The 26,173-nt window shown below is 30.1% G+C and overlaps 1 protein-coding gene across 2 annotated transcripts in view; it reads right to left on the reverse strand.

Moving 5' to 3' along the window:
- Nucleotides 1-2,333: 2,333 nt before the first annotated feature.
- Nucleotides 2,334-26,173, reverse strand: part of LOC143192915 (GATA-binding factor A) — an 88,175-nt gene continuing 64,335 nt past the window's right edge. For both annotated transcript variants that reach the window (XM_076398739.1, XM_076398740.1), the window contains exons 2-7: nt 24,867-25,056; nt 21,739-21,930; nt 14,722-14,894; nt 10,167-10,422; nt 8,207-8,414; nt 2,334-3,183 (exon numbers count right to left, since the gene is read on the reverse strand). In XM_076398739.1, coding sequence (XP_076254854.1) covers nt 3,048-3,183; nt 8,207-8,414; nt 10,167-10,422; nt 14,722-14,894; nt 21,739-21,930; nt 24,867-25,011 — 1,110 coding nt within the window. In that variant the 5' untranslated portion in view covers nt 25,012-25,056 and the 3' untranslated portion in view covers nt 2,334-3,047. The remainder of the gene's footprint in view (nt 3,184-8,206; nt 8,415-10,166; nt 10,423-14,721; nt 14,895-21,738; nt 21,931-24,866; nt 25,057-26,173) is intronic.

The raw sequence follows: 26,173 nt of genomic DNA on the forward strand, positions 1-26,173 counted from the left end.
ACAAGTCAATCAAAACAATGACAAAAATTCTCACCGGTAAGAATATTCGCTCAAATTAAGAGGCTATCATTGAAACTAATGCTTATATTGAGGCAAAAGATAAATTGTTCTACAAAAGCATTATATGCATTGAAAGTATTGAAATGTTAGAGCGGCATTAGAATGATTGTGTGGCTCTTGATTAAGATTACGTTGGTGAATAAAGGCAACTTTGAACAAAGAAACGCTAAGAAAGAAGGAAGAAACGAAGAAAGAAACGCGTTTTCTTTGTTACGCGCGGGATTCAGAATACAGACGGAATACGGGATACAGAATTGTCGTGAAATTAGTATTGAAATTAATTTCCTTCGAACTTTTTCGGCATTTTAAGCCAAAAAGGCCAGTAACATCAATAACACCCTTTCAAAGCGTGGAATCCAAAGTTAACAATCGATATATGATGGATCAGTATTTCCTTAAGTTTCGGAAACCTTTTGATGGGCTTCGGCAACAATTTTTTTCAGACCAAACAACAGAAGTAATGAATGTTGAACATTAAATTTTGAGCGTTCCATGGTTAGCGTAGGTATATGCTGAATAATTCAATTATACTAAATAGAAAAGTGTAAATTTATATCGAGACATGTCAAAATCATATAATTTAACATTTAAGTTAATAATGATAATAATAATACTTAATATGTAAGGTTACATTTTTAAAAGGTATAAAATCCAAACAGCAACAATTTTATTTATTGTGGGAATGGTAGCTGCTAAATTATTTTCAATATAACACATAATTTTCAACGACATCGAATAGGTATCAACATATGCTAAAATTTAATGATAACAAGAACAGAAGAAAATGATTATTGTTGTGTTGGAAGTAGTCAAGTCATTAATAAGGTTTCTCCATCAAGAATAGTAGCGAAAATTGAAGTAACTTTAAACATTTATTTTAAACATAATATATTTTAGTAATGATTTAAATTTTATTTCATAAGTAAGATGTAACTAGAATTTGTTGAGAGTGAAAGTCGAAGAATGTGAAATTCAGAGAATCGGATAAGAAGATATTAGACAGATTTTTCTAAGATGTAAGAACAGTGTACTATGAAATAATTAAATTTGCTAACAAAAGTAGACCTGCATCAAATAAAATATAAAACTGTCAATGACACCCTAGTGATCTAATGACCAGGAAAATGCAATGTATTGTTATATAAGACTATATGTAAATAAATTATTTTTTTGTAAAAATAATGATGTGTTGATTGAGATTTATTTTAGCTTAAAAGTACGATAATCCATTCATTTTGCTCTAGGTAGTCAATTCATTAATGGGATTTGTTGAGAATCTCAAGAATAGTAGTGATCATAGTTCATCATATTTGGAGATTTTTAAGAGAATTTCACTTCTTTCATATATAGTGGCGGCTTTTTCGTTTGGTTTTTACATATTGGGTTCCAAACGATTTTAGACTTTTTATGGTAATGTTTATTTATATGGTTCTTGGAATTTCTGTTAATTGTTCAAATATGTAAATTAATTTGAATATTAATTAAAATATTTTTTAAATAAAATGTGTCGTTTAAAAAGATTTTCAATGTTTATTTCCCTCCTTATATATATAGTATCAACATTAAATCTATTATTTATCAAAATTGTGTATATTTATTTATAAAAATAATGATGATATGTAATATGATGTTTTTATAAAAATAGAATGGCTGGATATATATTAATCATGTCTTTATTATTTCGATTTATTCAATACTTTTTAAATAAAATGTGTTATTTCCAAAATGTTACCATTTTAATGCACATCCTGAATCTTTCATTATATCTGCTTATATATATTTTCGTCGTTAACTTTAATCACCATAAAAACTGTAACTAAATAAAGCTCTACGTACGCATGCGCCAAACTCCTGATTATTCTCTGTTTTAAAATTAAATGGAGCTCAATATGCACATGCGCCAAATCCGGAGATATTTGTGGAATAATGTATCCTGGAGTATTGCTTCTTGCTATTACGACTACTACCGGTTCCTGTTACTAAGACACTTGAAATGGCGTAGCAACTCTTAGATTCTGATGAAAAAGTAAAAAATCACCGTCGATTCTTAGGCCATCTCAAAAAATAAGAACTTTCGACGCATTGGATAACATCCACTTTAAATATAATATATTGTACCAATTTTTCTAAAGTTATGATGTATCTCTTGTGTATTAAGTAAACTTCTGATTAATTTAAAGTTTGTTGAATAATTACAAACTAACTGAAATTTTATTATATCAGTTTAATATCTATCTTTAAATTTATTACATTTAAATAAATAAAAAAACTTCTTTAGCAAAAACATTTATTCTCACAATGGCAATTGAAGGCTAACTTTAACTTCACGCAACATATACAAACTAATCTCAAATACTGAATGTTTCTACAATATATCTACAACAGTAAGTAATAATTGAAAATTAAATAAATACTTATGGTGGATATTATATATAATATTATAATTATAGATGATTAACAACATTACTCGTGAAATAACTTAATGTAAATATTTAAGCTTATCTGTATACATTTTATTTTATAGAGATATTCGTTTTCCTGAGTCATTATTAATTTCTATTTGTCCAGAATATTACAAATGAAAAAAAACATATCTCCAGAATTTCAAAAGAATGATATATAGTACTAACTAAAACTCACTAATTAATATAGTAACTATAAAATACATTGAACGACGACCTATGTACAATTATTTTACAATGAAAACTCAATATGAGTTAAGTGTAAAAACAAATATGAATTAAGCTAATATTATTGAAGCCTCTAATCTAAAGAAAACTCAGAAATGATAACAGTCTTTTATACAGGAAGAAATGTAACGTGGAATCACCATTTGCGAGATACATGACGAAGTTTAATTGAACATATAAATGACATATTAATTGAACTCATTAAGTTATTATTATGTAATTTTAATTATGTTTTTCTATCTCGCAGTTGCACTTTATATTACAGTTTAATAATTTAAATTATAATTTTGTTTTTAGCTATGAGGAAGCCATTAATTTGGCGGCAGCGGTTACGTGATGTTGATGATGATAGGCCAGTTCATTGTTTGCGGGAGATGGACTGGAAAATCCGAAAATTTGCTGATATGGGTAGGAGGGCTGATTTTGTAAGCAACTGAAACATAAATAAACAAATATAAGTAAAATGTTTCAAAAATATATTATGAAGAATACATTAATAATAAATTATATCGATTACATGTTCTAATTTTTCTATGCTAAAAATTTAGAAACACTCTGCGCGAGACCATGCGCGAAGATCTCTCCGTTCGCGGTATAACAAGTCGATTGAAAAGTCCCCGGCCTGAAATATAGATGGCGCTACTAGAATTAAATCAATATGTTTTTTAGTTTGCCTTAACCCTCAAAAGATACGTGTATAAATTTGACAGATGTCGGATCATGAATTTGTGAATTATAGCATTTTGATTGAAGCAACATCTGTTATTGTGATAAAATAGATAAAATATAAAATAGATAAAAAGGAATTTCGCGTGTTGATAAAATATTGCTTGGATTGGTATGCTAAGTTTAGACGTGGTGAAATGAGCACCGAAGACGGTGAACGCAATGGACGCCCAAAACAGGTTGTTACGACGAAAATATTTAAAAAATCTTCAAAATAATTTTGAATTACCGTAAATTGAAACTGAATGAAATAGCAGAGACCCTAGAGATATTAAGTGAACGTGTACATCATCTGATTGTGCTGTGGCTCATGCATCACACTGTGCAAAGTGGGTGCCGCGCGAGCTTACTTTTGACTAAAAACAACGACGAGTTGATGATTCGGAACAGTGTTTGAAGTTGATCAAGAGTAATAAACCCGAGTTTTTGTGTCGACATGTGACGATGGATGAAACATGGTTTCATTATTTCACTCCGAAGTCCAATCGACAGTCATCCGAGTGGACTGCACACTATGAACCCGATCCAAAGCGTGGGAAAACGCAACAGTCAGCTGGCAAGGTTATGGCGTCTGTATTTTGGGATGTGCCTGGAGTAATTTTCATTGACTACCTTAAGAAAGGAAGGACCATCTACAGCGACTATTTCATAGCGTTATTAGACCGTGTGAAGGACGAAATCGCCGAAAAACGGTTGCATTTGAAGAAAAAGAAAGTGCTGCTTCACCGAGACAATGCACCGTGTCAAAAATCCACGAATTAGGCTTCTAATTGCTTCCTCATCCACCGTATTCTCCAGGTCTGCCCCCAGAGACTACTTCCTGTTCTCAGATCTCAAACGAATGCTCGCTGGGAAGAAATTTTCGTCTAATGAAGAGGTGATTGACGAAGCTGATGCCTGTTTTGAAGCAAAGGACAAATCGTACTATAATTTTTCCAAAAAAATGTGTTGGCCTGTTAGTTATTCTAGTGATCGAAATCAGCTTGTTCGGCGCGTTCGGTTCCTCTCGGAAAGCTTCGGTCTCCAAAAATCATTTGACGGTTTTCATCGTTTATTGCGTGCGTATTCGTTCGTTTGTCTATAACCATACTTTTCACAATGGCATGACAAACTAAAATGTCTTGTGGATCAGTTTTCCTAAAAACAGTGTTTATTGCTAACATAATGTTAACCGTTTGGACGTTTAAAAAGAATATCAAATTATTAAATATGACCAGTAACATAATAAACAAAATTATATAATAAGAAAGATAATGAGAAAGAAATTAAAAGATAAGATAGCAATAAGAAAGAAAATGCAAATAATACTGAAATCAAACTTCTTTAGAATTCAAACTTCTAAGCTTATGGTAAGAATATGCCATAAAACTCTTATGTTTATACAACCTTAGTATTCTAGTTCTAGACTCCTGAAGATATTTCATACATTTACAATTCTGTAACGATTACGAAATCATCCAAAATCATCAGAATATATATTCAGCCCCAAGAGAAAACACGGTATATGTGTAAATTTCACTATGAGGTAAACATAATGAAACTATAAATTAAGAATATTATATTTATCTGATGGCACAATTCATCCACCAAGGATAGAGATAGAGATACGAATTATATAAATAGATATGAATTTGTATTTTCTGTATGTTGTATGACTATATTCTAGAAATTCAATTACTATTTTAAAGGTAAAATATTTGGTAACTGTATTTAATTTTGACACAACGGCTAATTGGTATGAAAAAATAAACGCTGACCTGTATAAGATGATTTGAATTGAAAAGCCAGCGTCTTTATAAAAAGATATTATGCTAGTATCTTTTCAGATTATAAACTAACAAATAAACTCGCTAACAAGCACATTTGAGACATATCTTGGAAAAAATGAAGAAGTAACATATTGAAACCGTAGTAATATAACTGCTATCTAAAAAGTAATATAGATGAGTGACTCTTTTCTAAAATTACTGTATGTAATGAGTTTTACTTTATATTTTGGTCCAAAATATGAAAATTATTTGGGAAAGAAGCTAAAAAAACAATTGTTGAGTTCAGTGCGGTTAATGGGTCGTTATTTTCACATGTCGATGTGTTTGATAGATTTGAAAATGTTGGAATTGTTCTCATTAATTAAAATAAGTAGTAATATGACGTAATTGTATTTTTTCAACATTTTCCCCACTGTTATTTCTAGTATTTGCAAAATTTTCATGTATGTTCTGAACAATAATGTATTTCAAAATAATGTTCTAACAACCCTTGGCAAACTTATTTTTTTATGTTGTTAATTATTTTATTGAGTTTATGATTAAATTGTTTGACAATTTTTGTGCTACAGAGAGTATCAATTAATGTAATTCCGTTCAATCAAGATATTATTTTATTTTTATGAGTGGTTTTTGAAAATTGCTTTTTCCAAGATAGAAATCCAAGTTAAATATTACTTCAGATTTCATAATACGATTCTTGCAAGGAAAATATAAATACTTTGATTTTTCATGTTTTATGTATTACTATTAATCATTAATAGATATTAAGCTAATATTTATCATCCAAAAACATCTATATACTAATAATTAAATTACAAGGAAATAAACAGGGTTATTTTCTAGAAACCAAAACCTATATAATTCATAATCCCGACAATTTTTCCAATTATCGCTCAAATTTGTCGGCCCGATTCACTAAAAGTCATGCGGGGAACACTGGAACTAAGAAAAGTACATGCGCACTACGACATTGAATCAATTTTGAAACCTGTTCGGCACGATGTTTAATTCACTTCTGCTCATGCATATTTGCAATTATCTTTGTAAACTCGCCTTGAATTCTCAGGTTTGTACCCACCATAATAATGAAAAGGTAATTTATTTAAGGTATGCTTCTTGAATATATCTATCCCTGGGAATTCATGTATTCCTTTCTAAAAAAATCATGAAACATATTTCAAATGTCGATGATAATAAATGGTCGAAAGGATCCATGTCTTGTGAGTATGGCAGGTGGATTAAAATGTTTCCGATACATTTTTTAAGTGAATCTTATTTTTGAAATATATTTCTTTAAAAGACTATTTATATTACGTAAATAGTAAAGGTTGTAAATTTATGTTTGTGATTGTTTAAAATTTGTTACTGTTCTTGGCAAGAGTGTATAATCCGACAAGGAAAATGATCCCAGTCACGCCAGTAACCAGGCTGGGTAAGACCGGATGTCTTCTGGGATGATTTCTAAAGTTGGTCACTCGCCAGTCGGTAGGCTGAATGCTGAGGACCGTGGTTCGTAGTAAAACTTTAGGCCCAGTCCAGATAAACCCATAGTTGGTAAAAGGAGACTTTAAAATATATTTAAAAAAAGAATATTAAAAGAATCCATTAAGTATAAAATTTAGTTTAAATTTTTTATTAAAAATAATCATTATTTTTAACTAGAAAATTAATTCTTGCCTTCTGTTGTTTGTTCTCTATAGGCTCCAATGCAGTTTACTGCCGTTATTACAATTTTATAATTCATAAAGTTGCGGCAATAGTTATTTCGGCTTTTTTAATACAATCATACATTCTCAGCAATATTTATTTAATGAATGTTTCAAGATTTTAGTAGTGGTTTTCGTCACATTTTGCTTTGTTGAGAAGTTTCACAAACGCTTGCAAAGGCTATGTTGACGCCAATGTTTATGAATATACTGTTAAGAATGTGGTGGGATTGTAAAGAAATTATGCATTATTAGCTGCTAGAACGCTGCGATTCTTACAGTCGGAGACAGTAGTAAAGAAACCATATGAAAATCACAACATGGTGCAAATGGCAACAAATGGTGCTGGTCATTTAAACTAAGACCTTCAGATATCAACTGTCACTCAGATAATCAAGGGGACTGTATGTCTCTTACATGAGGACATACGCCATTCTCATGTCAACATCGAAGTTATACAACTCTAGGTTAACACCAGAATATCATACAAGCCCAAAGGAATCAAACCATTTTATCTTGTAGCCTAGTGAGGTGCATTTAATTCAAAATTAGCAGTATTAATAGATAAACATTAGATATATACCTAGATACCTCCTAGATATATACCTCGATTCAAATGATTGTAAGGACAAATTGTAGGTTAGTCGGAAACGACTATTAACAATGTAATAAATAAATTTAAAAAATTGGATACATTTTGATACATTTTACATTTTCTGTTATTTTAAAACAATTTCTTTGTGGACACACCATTATATGTACTATACTTCCTCTCTAAAATACCCTAATCTATAAAGATATAAAAATATTGAAATCCATAAAATGTACTTATTGTAAGTTTTATAAAGTAGCTGAAGACTTTCATATGTTTAAAATAATAAAATATAACATATTTAAACATATTTTCAACATATTTTCAACATATTTTTTTTAACAATATTTTCAATTCATAATTAGTTTGAATTATATTTAACAAAAAAGAACATTTGGAAAGTGGTCTATTAGAAATTCTTTGTTTCATAGCTCATAAGTATTATTGCCATTTTATTAAAACAATTATAGGTATTACAATTATGTATTTTATATATAAAATTATAAAAAGGTATTGACTTTATTTTAAGTTTTATATATCATCATATCTATATAATATAGAAATTTTCTTTATTATTAAATTTACTCCTAAAATTCCATTTTATCCTAAAATGATTGATTTGGTGGTATAAATGTATTATATGTACATGTATAAATAACTTACCTATATTCATAGCCAGGTTCACTTTTAATTCCGCTGGTGCTTGTTGCGGGCAGTAGAGATGTTTGTCCTAAGTAAGGCCTTTCGTTAGCAAATGCCGTTTTTTCGACATGTCCATTTTGCTGATTGTTGTTTTGAGTAGAACACGAGCTTTGACTTGAATTTTGATGTTGATTTGGTGATTGATGGACTAGATTTGACGATTTTGTTTCTGGAACAGAATATGCGATATTTATTAAATTATTTATTATAATTTGTAAACTATGCTATAACAGCTTGTTATATTTGATCTTATATTAGGTACATGATCTAATTTACACAGATGCTTTCTGTAAGCTTAAAGTTACATTAATCTTTCTAAATATATTACCGTTGAACAGTCTTTTTACATATTCCTTCATAAGTAATATAGTATTATTATTTTAATTGTCCAGTTCGTATTTTTTTTCGCTTTTCCATCTTTCCACGCTTTTCCCTCCACCTTGATACATACGTTTGTTCATCAGTACTTTATTCTGTGGTTTTTTGAATTCACCTTTGTGTTTTTTCTTACTTTTCTGTTAAAATATTTACTATTAGTGTTATCTTGAATTTTTGTCATATTACTAATCTTCTGCTTTTTTTGGTGTTGTGATGCTATGTAACTACCTATATATTATTATATGCGTTTTTAAATATACTTGAAAGTCTCATTTTAACCAACCAGAGATTGTGTGATTACCGCCTAACTAGTGTCTAACTTCTAAGAGAACATCTCAGAATAAATTCGGTCTTCAGAACCTAGCCTGGTGACTGGCGTGACTGCGATAGTGATTCCTAGTCAGTTTTACACTGTAACCTAGAGAAATTTACAATTATAAATACAAACATTTCTATTAATGATTAATTTCTAATTTATAATTATTTTTCGATTTTCTTGTCCTCTGGGTTTAATTATAAATACCTTTAGTAATTTTTTAACACAACTTCTTGCTTTTTTTATTTAGATATTCACTATTTTTAATTTGAAATGCTTCATATTTGTTAATATTCTTTAAATGTTATTAACACTTTTTGTAATAGTTTTGGTGGTCATTAATGTGTGAGTCAAGACTTTCCAACCAATCCTGCCTAGTAACTAAAGATATGTATAGTCAAACATTTCTGTGATAACATCGTTCCTATTGGTCATTTTTCTTAAGGGCCTATTGCAATCTCATTAGCTATAGGCAGTACTGAGTCAAATTAATGATTTAGTCAGTTTCAAGCAGCTTATCATGAACAATTTCCTTCCAAACCCACCAAATATTTAGCATCACATTTGACGCATTGACGGCAAATAATTAGTAGTGCATTCTGTCGACGATACAATATCGGACAAAGAAACAAGCTTTTAAAGTACTGGAATAAATTTTGTTCCACAATGTGATCAATAAGTTGATGTTGAATTGTAGCTGAATATTAGAAGTTATTCATAGTTAGAATGGGAAGTTCTTCCACATGCAGAATATTCACCAGACTTCAACTCATTCGACTATTCTTTGTTCTGGTCAATATAACACGTCTTTGTGGATAATTTTCCATGCGCTATTTTAATGTTACCTGAGAGATGTCTCACGATTATAAAATACAATGGACAATATTTTGAAGATTAAATCTTTGTTGGTTATATTTTATAATGAATTGAACTTGAAAAATCTGTATAAATTAAGTCATATATTTAAAATATAAATTTTAATTGGTGTTTTTTAAAAGCCACGGTATCTGATGAGCACTTTAAAAACATGTTAAATTTAATAGATTGTTCTTTTTAGAAAAATGTTAAACGTCCGAACGCTAAACATATTTTATACTTCATCTACTCTTTTCTTTTGGTCAAAGTCGATAAAACCTTTAAAAAAAACTTAACACTATCCGATCAACATCTAGTACATTAATCCTGATGCATAATTCTGTTAGAGCACCGCCTATAACCGTCACCTACCTTCCACGGGGGCGGAGTTACTGTCCTCTCTCTCTGAATTTGTAGCCCCACTCCCGGACCCTTGCGGTTTCTTCGGTTTTCTCTTACGCGTCTGTATACCATCCTTGCGCATGGCTAAAGGCCTATTTACACCGTGCAGTTTAAAATAGAGCCCGCAGGCGTTACACACAGGTTCACCGTCATTGTTACGCCGCCAAAGAGTGGTCGTTCTCGTACCGCAATTGGTACAGCACAGGCCTAGTCGTCTCGTAGCAGTCTGAAAAGATAAAATTACTAAAAAATCTGTTCAAAAGAAGTTTATACAATAAGTACTAAATCAAATCTAAAATATTTAATTTCTTTTTATAAAAACTCCGTTGTTGTAATTTTGTTAAACGTGAAAAGGTCTCTGATGAAAGTAAAATATTAAATTATTTGGAAGTGCAAATTATTCATTCCACCATAGTAAAACATTATTCGGCCCACCATAGTAAAACAAAAATTTTAAAATGTTAATTTTTTTGGCAAAATTTTTTTTTATTCAACATAGTTCCCTTCAAGGGTGATACACTGAATTTTGCGACCGTCCAACTTTTCGAGACCATTTTTGTAGTACGATTTGTCCTTTGCTTCAAAATAGGCCTCAGTTTCGACGATCACCTTTTCATTCGACGAATGATTCTTTTGGGATCTGAGAACAAAAAATAGTCGCTGGGGGTCAGATTCGGGGTCGCTGGTGGAGCAGCACTTTCTTTTTCTTTATATGCGGCAGTTTTTCGGCGATTTCGACCTTCAAACGGTAGAATAATGCTATGTAATAGTCGCTATTAATGGTACTTCCTTTTTCAAGGTAGTTAATAAGAATTAGTCCATGCGCATCCCAAAATACCGACTCCATAACATTTCCAGCCGACTGTTGCGTTTTCCCACGCTTTGGAGCAGGTTCATCGTGTGCAGTTCACTAGGATGACTCTCGACTGGACTTCGGAGTGAAATGATGGAGCCATGTTTCATCCATTGTCACATATCAGCGCAAAAACTTGGATTAATTACGCTTGATCATCTTCAAACACTGCTCCGAATCATTAGCTCGTCATTGTTTTTGCGGCACTCACTTTGCACAGAGCTTTCTCATACCCAAATATTCGTGAATGATATGACGTACACGTTCAGTTGATATCTTTAGAGTGTCTGCTATTTCATTCAGTTTCAATTTACGGTCATTCAAAATCATTTTGTGGATTTCTTTAATGTTTTCGTCGGTAACAAACTCTTTTGAGCGTCCACTGTGCTCACCTTCTTCGGTGCTCATTTCACTATGTCAAACTTTTTTTTCACCTTAAACTAAACTAAATTAAAACGCTTAGGGCAGTGTTCGGAAACTAGGTATCAAGTCAAGTCTTGATACCAAGCATATGCTTCAACTGTAATTTTTTCCCTTCAAAAAGCAATATTTTATCAACGCGGGAAATTCTCTTTTATCCATTTTTTTCACAATAACAAAAGCTGCTTCATTCAGAATGCTATAATTCACAAACTAATGATCCGACAGCTGTCAAATTTATACACGCATCTTTTGAGGGTTAGGGCTAGCTAAAAATATATGGATTTAATTTTAGTAGCGCCATCTATGTTTCAAACCGGGAACTTTTAATTTAACCTGATAAGACTTTAGGGGATATCTCTACGTAAAAACGTGCCTATAACTCTATCTAAAGGTGGTGTGGAAAATAGTTTAATATTAACATAATAACCTAACCTACAAACTAATATGACTATATAATTGATTGTAGTTTGAGCCCTTCGATAATATATGTATGTTAAAATAAATTATATTCGATAAGATCATTTTATTTGGATTAGAATTTTGTTATGTCAAGTTGATGCCACAAGATTGCCATATTTATACGTCATAAATTTAGATGAGGTGAGATCATTGTTTTATTGAATGACCCAGAGATAATTAATTTAGGGCTGTAATTAAAATATAATAAGACGTTAAAATTGTGGTGTTCATTATGAATTCCTTCCGGTGAACTACAATGTTTGGAGGAGATATTATTTCAATGTTACACGTCGTTTCGGTGAAATTATTCATCTCATCGACTCGGATTTGTGGTTATCGTTCCACAATCTCTCGGTTATTTTTGTTCAAGCTCGATTATTTTTTTTAATCAAAAGTTCGATTTATTTGATTTCGTAGTTTAATTTAGCTTCCTCAGCTTCCTCACCTATATCTTTAATAAAAACAAAAATGTTTTAAAGATATATTTTTTTAAATTTCACATTTCAAATATCACAGATGGCACAGATATTCCACTCAATACTATCTAGTAATATTTCCTTAACTTTTCTCGTCCTGATTTAGTTCTAAAAGTGTGTCTCTTCAACTTCCGTGTAAACCCATTAGTGTCGAGTAAGTGCAGTATTTCTGCTCTTACTCTGTCTGTTTTCCATCTGTCTCTTTTACAATATTCATTAATATTAGCAATAACAGTGTTCAGAAGAATTTTGGATACTTTGGATCATATTCATATTATATTTCTTTGCGCTATCCCATAGGTCCACATTGGCTTATAATTTCCTAATATCATATAATTAACAATTTATTCTAAAGTGATAGTTCAAATTGTCGTCCAAGCCACCACCACTTTTTTTGAGTCTCCATATTGGAGATAAGTCCTCATATCGTACGTTAACAAAAGCCACTTCTAGAAATATAGTTCCTTTTTTTCAAAGGCGTTTTAAAATTTTATCCGTAATAACGATGTTCTTGATCAATTATCAAAGTTCATTTTTAAATTCAAATTGGTGAATGAGCTTGAATTGCTTTTCTTCAATAAGTGGATGTAATTAGCAGCAGTGATATTGATTGATATGATCTTATCAATCAATCTTATCATTAAATAATACACTGCATAGTCACACATTGTGATCGCTTGTCTAACGTTGAATTAGTATGCAAGTGCTTTTTATATTCTTGACCGGTTGATAAATCATAACATATTGATTGAAGCAATATTTTTCTGAATTTTGTTAACAATTTCTTTCGAAGCTATTAACGACATAATTTTGAGTCAATCGAATAAATGAAAACATTAACCGAAAAATAATTCTTCGAAATTTCCTTTTCCTATTTTTGTAACTAATAATATTTAATTGATGTTATACCTAAATTAAATTGAATTAATGTTTTTATATTCTACAATTAATTCTGTCAATATAGTTATCAACATCTACAATTTTAATGAGAAATAAATTTTGCTTTCATTTAAGTCTCGATTATTACTGATACAAAGTTCTAGCTTCTTGTTACAATTTTTGATCAAAATTCAAGTGCTCTTGCGCGATCAGAAAAATCTAACTAAATACCTTTTAAAAATAATTTTCACAGAGAAAATGGACGATAATAAGGAGTTATGTTTAACAGCCTAAAGTATCTCCAACGTTAATATATATAAGACTTATCCTCGGATATGTTCATAGAATTTTTTCTCCAATGTCAAATTTAATATGTTTAAATGCTGTTTATAATTGTAATTAAAGGTTTTGAAAGTTTGCATTTCAATTTTAAAGTTAATATATTTTGGATTTTCAAAATAAATCATATTCTTCATTTATAACAATTCGCCATAAAAATACAATTTAACTTTTTGTCAAATTCTGTGTAATTTGTTGTCAGACGTTTATCTATAACTGACGATGTTGTTATGACCTTTTATGTTGAATCTTTTCTTGTCCGATACATTTAAGTTGTAAAATAATTTTACATATTGATAACACTACTGTTCATATTTTTAAAGTGCATTATTTCAAAGTGTGTGGATTTGGTTATCACAAATATGCCAAACTTTAATTGAAGTAATAATTCCGTGCATACTCAGTTAGCTTCATTACAAGTCTAAAATTAGTTTAAAAACACAAAACATTTCTTTGTTATCTAAAAATTTACTTTCATAACATTAAACTGACATAAATCTATATAGAAGATAAAAGTGCAGAGTGGTAGCTAGGTATTTCCAGTAGCTCAAGAAAACATTTCAGTGATTTAAAGATTGTTATCACGAAGAATAATAATTCTGTTTGATTAAAATCATCGTATAGGATATTATACAAATACTTATCCTATGCTGTCATTCGACGTAGACATTCATCTGATAGTATCAATGATCGTTGACAGTTATTAATTATTTCTCAAAACATATTTTTATTTAATTTTGCTCTAGTGTACCGGAATTAAAACCTGTATTTCTACTTTGATATTTAGTTCTTAGTATGCTAACTGTTATTAACCGTAAACATATGTGTAAAATTTCTATTAATTTGATAATGTATGTAACATAAAATACGATTTTTTTGAATTAATTGAAATATTATTTAAATATTTAGGTTAAATTACGCTTATTTAATAATAAAACTGTTATTATTTATTTATTTTAGAGCTAAAGATAATTTAAAATGACTCATAATACGCTAATATATAAAACACAACCCGATTCATTTAAATCACAATTTCATAGTATATCATAGCTATTCCTGATTTATATAAATTGAAATAAAATGATAAAAAACTCACTAGTCGCTTCGAAGGTTTTATTAATGGTCTGTTCATTCCATTCATTTTATGGTAAAGACCACATGCATTGCACAGATAATGCCCTGTGCCATCCCTACGCCACAAAGGTGTTGATATCGCACCGCAATTCACGCACTCACGCCCTTCACCAAACTGGAATTCCATCGTGGGATCTGAAAATAGTAAAAAATATTTTATTAAGCCATTGTTAGTCTAAATAATACTCAGAATCTTATAAACGATTTGTATCACTACTTTAAGTGTCAATAAATTTCGGTAGCTGAAATTTTAAGATAGTTTTATATCTGCAATATTTTTCTTATTTGGTGTTTTTTCTTTTTCATATCATTCATTTTCTACTTAATTTTAATCTCATTATCTTTCAATTTCTACATATTTTTTGACTGTTGTGGTGAGTGAGGTGTAAATTGAAAGTTTTTGATTTTAAAAGCTACATTAACATCACTCTAACCACTTTATAGTAATAAATACAATTTTATATTAAAATTTTCCTACTTAAAGGGTCCATTTTGTCACAGAGTTCTGTGAACAAGTTGTTGATTCTAGTATCGAATAACTTATCTATATGTGGTGATAAATCGTAATACTACATCACTGTAAAAAATAGAAAACTTGTCCTATAACGAATTCTGTGAAGGTTGTCCAAAATGGATTGTTCTGCAGGAAAACATAGGTTGCAAACCAAGACATCATTGGGCGTTAGTATGACTAGTATTAACACCATTATAGCAACCTAATAAATGAACACTAATAAGATATAATAAACAAATGCCTCTTGTCTATTTTAATTTGCTACGGTTTCAAAGTTACAGATGCCTTATTCTACAATATACACTTTGGGCTGAACATCTGTGTCACTGTTTTTAGTGTTCATTGATGTGCTGATGGAGCCTCTGTTCATGCTTTGGGCAAAGTTCTTGATAACATTATAGACAGTGACAACAGTGCCATGGAGCATCAACAATACCTCGCAATACCTTGATTTGGAATCTTTGTATGATATTTCTATTGCTTTGGTTGATACAGCGCTAGAGTTAGACATCATAAGTCTACTCTGCTTTCAAGACTTGTTAGTACAAGAAAAGCTTAATAAATAATGACAGGGTTGAATATCTACTCAATAACCAATAGATTCTTTTGTACCCCAGCTTGAGTTCTTCACATTTTTTCTTAACATGTGGCTTCCATCTGAGGTTACCATCAAGGGTTATACCAATATATTTGGCTATATTTCCATACGGAACCATTTGATTGTTTTGTTTGCATCTGCAAGGACTAATATATTTTGATTCATTTTGATCCGTTTTTTTTTTCTGAGCAGTATTGTGTTTCAGCAATATCTGTTTGTAATTGTTCGGTTGATACAGTGTTCTTTTCTCCAATGGTTAGGATTTCACTGATAAAGTACAGCAGATAAAGGACTAGACCTAATATACTTTAAGTGCATGACCATTTGATGTTAAAAAAATTTACAAATGCCTAATGAGAAAGGTTCGTGTCTATTGGGGCAAGGAAATATTAAAAAATATGTCTAATGGACTTGTTTATTTCTGCACATTATAAACAAATTAGGTAGTCAACGATTCAGTGGCGCAGAAGCTGTTGATTAATTTAAAACGCGTATCTTGATTATGGATATATTGATAGAATCGATGTGGAAAAAGTTCTACAAAAGTTGGTTCAAACGCATTGAAAACCGCATTGATTTTATACGGAAAATTTTTGAAGAACAATCAATTTAATTTCGAACGATTTTCATCAATGTTTTTTGTTTTTTCATTATTGAACCAGAAATATAAATAGCAACACATGTATACTAATTGAAGAATAGAAGAATACTAATTGTTAATCACTTCTCTTGGATATTGGATAGAATATATATATATATATATATATATATATATATATATATATATAAATATATATATATATAAATATATATATATATATATATAAATATATATATATATATATATATATATATATATATATATATATATATATAAATGATATATATAAATGTGGAAATAGTAAAATGTTCTATATTACGACTTGCTAAAATCGAATCAAAATTTTATTGCAGATGTCTACCTTCCTCAATTGAACAAATTGAACAGTATTTATTACAATGGAAACTAGCAGTAGTATTTATTCTTGCCTCTGACTTGTCTCTATCTGTTTTTTCTAATTACTGTAAAACTTACTGGTCTATTGTGATCTTACTGCATTCAGGATCATCCCAAGAGATTTGTATTCTTTATATATTTATATTCATTGAAAATTGTTACATAAATGTATTTCTATAATTATTTTAAAACATATTATTAAAAAGCATTTAATTCAATATCCAATAATGATTGAGTTACAAAATAATGTTTATTATGGAAAACGAATGGGAGAAGGTAAAACTATATTATTAGATATAATAATAACAATATATTTTACATTTACAACATACTAAAAATTTTAAACATTTACCATAAACATTTTACATAATAATACTGATATATTTTACCGTGATTCTTATTTTCTATTACATTTATATTTAAAATAGTTAAAAATCACGTATCAAGTAGTTGAAGATACGTAAAATCAACCACTCTATAGAATTATGTATTGCTGAAGTTCATTATTCTACTGTAACAAACCAACATCATCAAAATCACTAATTCGTTTGGTTATGCAGTTGATCATCTTCTTCATCTTTTTTTCATCTTTTCAAAATCACTATCTTTAAATATTCAAATATTGTTCAGTTATTTTTCTTACAAGCTATTTTCATTTTATAGTTCTAACTCACTCTAAGTTTGGATTGAAAAGGGACCTAGTAAGCTGTCTGATTGCAAAATAGAATAGTAAATGAACGATTCGCTTTTCACTGTTTCCTTTTAACATTGATTAATTTATGCCACTGTAACTTTTTAATACTGCTTTTATAACCCAAATAGAAAAAAAGCAGTATATATATATATATATATATATATATATATATATATATATATATATATATATATATATATATATATATATATATATATATAATATATAAAGTGTTGTAAAGTGTTTCTGTGCATATGGTGGAAATGTGGAAATAGCAAAATGTTCTATATTACGACTTGCTAAAATCGAATCAAAATATTATTGGAGATGTCTACCTTCGTCAATTGAACAAATTGAATAGTTTTTATTACATTAGAAACTAGCAGTAGTGCGAAGCAGACCGTATAGTCATCCTTTTGCCTGCCAGGACTTGGTCAGACGTTGCAAGACTTGTAAAGTATAGACTGTTGCAGATAGAATAAGAAATTTTGCCACACTCAGTATACTCATTAGACTTAGGAAGTTCTAATTACCACTTGCTCAGATCTTGCAGCATAACTTGGCAGGTATACGGTTTCGAACTGCTGTAGAAGGGCGAAAATTGGTCGATACTTGGATTGCTGCCAAGCCAATATCGTTCGGTATTGTTATGTTACGCAGAAAACTTGAAAAGCCATATAAATTATTCTTATTAATGTATATTGTACCTATTTTACTCTATAAATATTTTTAAGCGAAAAATAATCTGAGTACGTGCATACACTAAATATAACAAATTCCATTTATTATCTTTTATTTGTCAAAGCCACTACAATCAACTTTTGATAATGGCCTATTGTTTTTATCGATAGTAGTGCACTTCCATAAAAAAATGTAGCTTTTATATTTGTCTGACGTTTACTATTAGTAATTTATTATTTCGCTTTTATTTTAAGTTAATTTATCTCGCCAATATGACCGACTGTTTTATTACAATTACAATACATTTTTTATATAATGTACACATCATAAAATTAACCTTTTTATTCTAAGAAGTCTAATACCTCCTAAGTAATAAGTTCAAGTAACTATTAATTGTAATAAGTACCAACATAGAGCCGTACTAATTACTTCCTGTATTTTTTTTCTGAAGTTATCCAGAGGGAAGTAAATTCTCCACACGATCATCCCGGCTATCGATATCTTTTAAGAGTCTTCATGAAACAAACCGCGGTCTGGCGCTTATACCGCCTGTTCTGGTCGTTTTTTGAAACCGCTTTGATCTCTGATTTACATTGAAGCCCCCTTATCGTTTTCCTAATGCAGTTTTAAATTACCGACCCAGGTTGGATTTATAAGATCGGTCGTCTCGTAAAACTTGTATTAACGCAATCAATTAGGCAGCGGTATCAGATTAATTTTGGCAGTTTAAGTTTCCATTCGAACATTGACGCTAATAAATACATGTTATCGGTTGCAGAAAGTTATTCTGGTATTTTTGTTTCGCTAAATATGTTATTTATAGTGTATCAGCCGGTACAAGGAACACTCGTTGGTAGACGACCTTGATTTTTCAATCTTCGTTCTCAATTTTTGATATCACAAAACATGATCTCGTTACATTGCACAACAATGAAATTGTCTCGGAATCAAAAGTATTCCTATATATCCGTTGACTTCAAAAATCACCGTAAAACTATTGATTGGTTCTAGTTTTAATGATCGGCCTAGTCACTATAAAATCCAAGAGGTTGGAGTAACTAAAATGCATGTATATACGTGTTCTTGTAATGATGAATTCCATAGTAATTTATGCAAAATATGTTAATTTTGAGTGTTTTAAAGAGAAATATTTATTAGATGAACTTGTCACAGAAATATGTGAATGACCAACAATTTTGGTATGATGTTTCTTTTCCAAAAATGTAATTCTTTTCTAGAAACACTTCTTTTAAAGACCAGAATGACTGAAGGATACAAGTAAAAACAATGGGTTTTATATTATATGGTTTCTTGACACCTTCCAATAGTTTATATAATAGATAACTGTTTTATTTTCTATTTGGGTTATAAAAGCAGAATTAAAAAGTTACAGTGGCTTAAATTAGTCAATGTTAAAAGGAAACAGTGAAAAGCGAATCGTTCGCTTATCATTCTACCTATTTTGCAATCAGACAGCTTTCTAGGTCTCTTTTCAATCCAAACTTAGAGTGAGTTAGAACTATATAATGAAAATAGCTTGTAAGAAAAATAACTAAACAATATTTGAATATTTAAAGATACTGATTTTGAAAAAGAAGATGATCAACTGCATAAACCAAACGAATTAGAGATTTTATTTGAGATGTTGGTTTTGTTACAGTAGAAGAATGAACTTCAGCAATACATTCTTCTATAGAGTGGTTGACTACTCGTATCTTCAACTACTTGATACGTGGTTTTTAACAATTTTAAATACATATGTAATAAAAATTAAGAATTACGGTAAAATATATCAGTATTATTATGTAAAATGTTTATGGTAAATGTTTAAAATTTTTATTATGTTGTAACTGTAAAATATATTGTTATTATTATATCTAGTAATATAGTTTTATCTTCTTTCATTTGTTTTCCATAATAAACATTATTTTTTAACTCAATCATTATTGGATATTGAATTAAATGCTTTTTAATAATATGTTTTAAAATAATTATAAAAATAAATTTATGTAACAATTTTCAATGAATATAAAGATATAAATCCATAAAAAAACAAAATACAAATTATATAAATATAAAAATACAAATCTCTTGGAATGATCCTGAATACAGTAAGGTCACAATAGATCAATAGTTAGAGGCAAGAATAAATAGAACAAGCTTATAAAAAAATTCTTTAATGAATATAAAGATCCTAAATACAATAGGATCATCTTTTGCAGAAACACATATATTTGTTATGAAACTGAAGTATTAATGTTGAATATATGAATGTCACTCTTCAATATATTTTATGATTGTCAATGAAATGAATAGGTTATGATAGAAAAAGGATTTATTAGATAATATGTTTTATATTTGTTATAGATAATATAGTTAACCAATAAAGATAATATAGAATAATATAGATAATATAGGACCAATAATAAAAGTTTAAATAGTATTATTATATAAGAGAGGCAAATTTTTTCTAGAGTTACATATATACATCCACATATTTGCATATAGTTTTAAAGAAATATATTATCAATAAATATGTGTAAATATGCACTTCTTTTTGTATAACTTAACTGAAGAAACATTTATTACAGCATTCATATATAACACATCAGTCAATAAGTTTCTTGTGTAGCATAGACGACACTATGTTAAGAAACTTATAAGATCTCTGGATAATCGGTTCACAAAGGACAACGCTTTAGGGAAACTTAAAGCATAAAATATATAAAATTAATATATAAAGTTCACATTAGCCAAAAATAATAATGGTCTGGCTATACATATTCAATGTTATTTGAAGCGATTGAATCGAAAAAGAATCAATCTAGAGCAATGGGTAAAACTCCACAACGCACATAACCTGTATGAAAAACATCCATAAATTTAAAAAATCGTTTAACGTTAGGGCATCGAAATGACTTCTCTAGAAATGTATTATAATGAACGTATGACTGTTCAAAAAACTGATGTTTATGCATATAGTTGAAATTCCAAAGAATGTGCTGCTTATTTAATAAGATCGTAATTATTGAGTTATGTTTTATTTAAACTAGTAGGACTACATAACTTTTATATGAAGTTAAAATTAAAATTACTATTATTTAAGCAGTGATTATATGGAAATTCCGAAGATGGTATAATTAATTTTAGGAAAAATAATTAAAACATTCTTAAAATACGGAAATTTGCTTAAGATAGGTTTTTAAATAAAAATACTATGTAATACTTATGAATCACAGATTATATAAAAACAATTTTAGCCCATAAATAAAGTCAAGAAAGCAATATTTTAAATAATAAAAATATATTTTTCTCCAACTAATATATAAACAAATCGAGTCAAATATAAGAACATTGACACTGCCAGTACTGACACACAATTAATATGACCATCGTAACAGGATTAATAAAGCGTATAATGCGATAGTAAACGAGTTTTTAATATATGCATTGAAATCAGAAATACCGACAAGTCTTAAACTAGATAATGCTTACCATAAGGTGAGCTTCGTTGAAATCCGCCATCGTAAGCACCCCACGATCTCATCATCATATTTTGCGCGTAAAATTGACCGGCCGCCAACGCTCCAGCATGATGTGTAGTTGCGCCTAAACCATGAGCAGCAGGTGCAGCCATTTCCGCATACCCGCTGCCCGTGTGCCAAGCATTTTGGTGGGCAGCCGTACCTGCAAATAAATTAAAACCATTTGTAGATCACTTTGAATATGTAACCCGATGTCTAATAACCGTTTTATTAAACATGGAGACAGAGTTGATGGATTTCTTGATAACCTATTTAATTCTTGTTTAATAAAAAGCAGTAATTCGATATTCTTTTAATACTTCTTATGCATATCTATGAGACAAGAAATTATACAAAATCTTAGATACATGAATATGAACTGGAAGTAATTCATTGACGAAGATATGTCTCAAAAATAATTAACATACATAAGAACAAATTAAATATTGACAAATTATGAAAAAGCTATTGTTATTGCACTAAACAGATGAAACAGCTAAACTACTCCTTCATAGTTACAGTAAAAATAACATATCATCATACCAATTGCGCCAATGGAATGTAGAGTATAGAGTTGAATGGGGAAATATGACTTATTAACAGGTCAATTGAAAAGTCCCCGGCCTACCATAGTAAAACACATTATTTGGGAAAATTAGTTTTCGATAACAGTCCAACTCCCCAACCCTCCAACTTTTCGATACCATTTTTAATACGATTATTAGTAGTACGATTGGTCCTTTGCTTCAAGACAGGCCTCAGTTTCGGCGATAACCTATTTATTCGACGAAATTTTCTTCCCAGCGAGCGCTCTTTTGATATCTGAGAACAGAAAATAGTCGCTGGGGGCCAGATCTGGAGAACACAGTCGATGAGGAAGCCTTTCAAAGACTAATTCATGGATTTTTGCCATTGTTTTCAGTGACTTGTGAAACGGTGCATTGTCTTGGTGAAGCAGCACCTTCTTTTTTTTAAATGCGGCCGTTTTTCGGCGTTTTCTTCCTTCAAACGGTCTAATAACGCTATGTAATAGTCGCTGTTGGTTCTTCCTTTTCCAAGGTAGTCAATGAAAACTATTCCATGCTCATCCCAAAATACAGACGCCATAAACTTGCTAGCCGACTGTTGCCTTTTCCCACGCTTTGGAGCGGGTTCATTGCGTGCAGTCCACTCGGATGACCGTCGATTGGACTTCAGGATGAAATGATGGAGTCATGTTTCATCCATTGTCACATATCGATGCAAAAACTTCGGTTTATTACGCTTGATCATCTTCAAAAACTGCTCCGAATCATCAACTTGTCGTTGTTTTTGGTTAAAAGTGAGCTCGAGCAGCACCCACTTTGCACAGAGCTTTCTCATACCCAAATATTCGTGAATCATATGATGTAGACGTTCAGTTGATATCTTTAGAGTGTTTGCTATTTCATTCAATTTCAATTTACGGTCATTCAAAATCGTTTTCTGTTTTTTTTAAATGTTTTCGTCTTCGGTGCTCATTTCACCACGTCTAAACTTGGCATACCAATCCTTGATGGTTAATTTTCCTGGCGCAGTGTTCGGAAACTCGATATTAAGTGATGTTTTTGCTTCAACTGTATTTTTTCCCTTCAAAAAGCAATATTTGATCAACACGAGAAATTTCTTTTTATCCATTTTTTTTCACAATAACAAAAGTTGTTTCACTCAAAATGCTATAATTCACAAACTAATAATCCGACAGCTATCAAATTTATACAAGCATCTTTTATACTAAAACATGGCTAACTAAAAAAACATATGGATTTAATTATAGTAGCGCCACCTATGAGTCAGGCCGGGGACTCTTCAGTTTACCTGTTATGAGTTGTTAAAACCATTTGAAAATACTACTTGTTTATATCAATTTAATATTATAAGAGCATACATTGTATAGAACAATAGGTGTTTCCATGTAACATATTCTGAAATGTTTCACAAAAGAAAACAGAGGAACCAAAAAAAAGGAAAGAAAAACAGAAATTAACCAAAATATTCTCCATGATTTTACAACATTTTCTATAAATTTTTTCCATCTTTCTGACAACATTAAACTATAAGAATTTTCGCATTTTCAGAACTTTGAAACCATGTGCCAGTTATTCATTCCACCATTTCCGCGTTGATCTGTACAAGTGGTAATCAGAAGGAATTATGTCTAGTCAGTATGCTATCGAAGCTGTTACGACACGTGGCCGATAGTTGTCATGCAAGAAGATGATTTTACCTCTATTAGACACGATTACTCTTTTTTGTAATAATACGCCCTTCAATTTGTTCAATTGTAAGCATCTGCTGCAGCAACAGTTTCATTCGGTTTTAGCAGCTCTAAATACACTACATCTTGCTGATCCTGTCATATTTTGGTAAGACCCGGTACCTATATTTCGCTTCGTTGTCGAAGTGAGTGGCTCTCTTGAGCTAACCCATGATATTTGTGCTTGGGATCGTCACAGTAGATTTTTCATCGCTAGTTTACAATATACTCCACAAAACTGTCTATTTTACATGCTAAACAATGAAATCGCAATAATGAAATTAATCGAAATAGCATTTTCTGTTATTATTTTCCATCGCATTTACAAACAGTTGATTGTCTTCAAACTTTCTTGGTTGTTTAGACCATTGATATCAAAACCATTACTTTGAAATCCTGGAAAACAAAACCGGCAATTGGGATATGATATGGAGCAATATCACCATAAATTTCTAAGAATGTTTGATGAGCATCGGTAGCAGATATCTTTACGTCAAACAGGAAATGTAATGATCTTCAAAATACAATTTGGGTGTCCCATGTTTAATGTTTGCATACACTGAATAATTCAGTAATAATAATTATGAATAAAAAAATAATAATGAATATGTAGGGATTTGAATAAAAGTACTTTAACCTACTTTTAACAAAAAAAATGTTCTAAGGCAATATTTAACAATGCCACCTTTGTCTACTATTATGAGCTGTTACTACACAGTCATTTCTGTTGATTTTATATATTTATTTTATTATGTTATGGGTAGACCATTGAACCGTTAAGAGTAAAAATGCATTATTATTAAAGCTTGAAATAATATTCTTACCAAAATGGCTACTAGCCGGTGAAGGATACTGGGGCATTGCGGTTGATCTATTGGTGGGAACGTACACCGGTGATTGCTGAAGATGTTGATGAAATCCAGAATTAGTGTCGTTGTAGCCCGTTGAATTGACAGTCGAATGAAACATGTTGCGACGAAACAAAACCTAGGAGGAATGTTACTACCGTGACATCTGAAAAGAAAATAAACCATATCATTTGGGCTATATAATTAATTATTGTATAATTACATTAATTAATTTAACTCTTTTATATAATGAATCACTTTATAATAACACAATTAATATTACAAGATAAAATTTTTTGCATAGTGGAGATTAATTAAAATTTTGAATTCAAATGATGTCAAATAAACATTATATTGAGGTAAATAATAATATTTATATTAAGCAATCAAGTCAATTAAAAAGAAAAGCAATCAAAGTCAAAATAATTTTATTTACTGTATATATAAGAATACTAGCGACCCGCCCCGGCTTCGCACGGGTGCAATGCTGATACTAAATTAAATACACTACAGAAAAAATATGAACGTTGTATATAAAAACATAGCGGCCCGCTCCGACTTTGCACGGGCATAAAATATATATGCCTATGTCACTCAATGAAAACATGATTAAAATCGATCCAGTATTTTTGGTTCATTCATTACTGCCCTTGGCCTGCACGCATTATATTTGGAGTAAAACAATTCCTCTTTCCCTATACTTACTATGAAGATTTCCTGCTATCTTTGGAATATCTAAATTCATACAATTTTTATTACATTACACATTTTTAAACGCAAATTTTAAATTTGTAATATCTCCGAAAATATTTGTTTAATTTACATGCTGTAAGGAACCATATTGATCTATATTAATTGCACACTGTATTTAAGGTACTTAATTCGATAAGGATTAATGCCGTATTGCTTAAAATAGCTTCGTAAATAAACCATTTTCTCACATAAAAAGTAAACAATAAAAATGGTTAATGTGGGTTATCCCTAAAAGATAAACATATACCATCGCGGACTTTTTTGTATACCTTTTTATGGTGTACAATACTGTAGTACATTAATTTGATCTAACTCGTAGGGTTAGGCAGCGTTTTTGCTAATTGCTAAATAAGCCTAAAATTAGCAATGTTGCCTTAGTATATTATGCATGTATTATACATATAAACCTTCCTCTTGAATCACTCTATCTATTGAAAAAAACCGCATCAAAATCCGTTGCGTAGTTTTAAAGATTTAAGCGCACATAGGGATATAGGGAGAGAAAAGGCGACTTTGTTTTATACTATGTA

This window comes from Rhynchophorus ferrugineus, unplaced genomic scaffold, assembly GCF_030347505.1.
Source record: "Rhynchophorus ferrugineus isolate W39M unplaced genomic scaffold, kcgeb_rfMv2 rfM3, whole genome shotgun sequence".
Lineage (NCBI taxonomy): Eukaryota > Metazoa > Arthropoda > Insecta > Coleoptera > Curculionidae > Rhynchophorus > Rhynchophorus ferrugineus.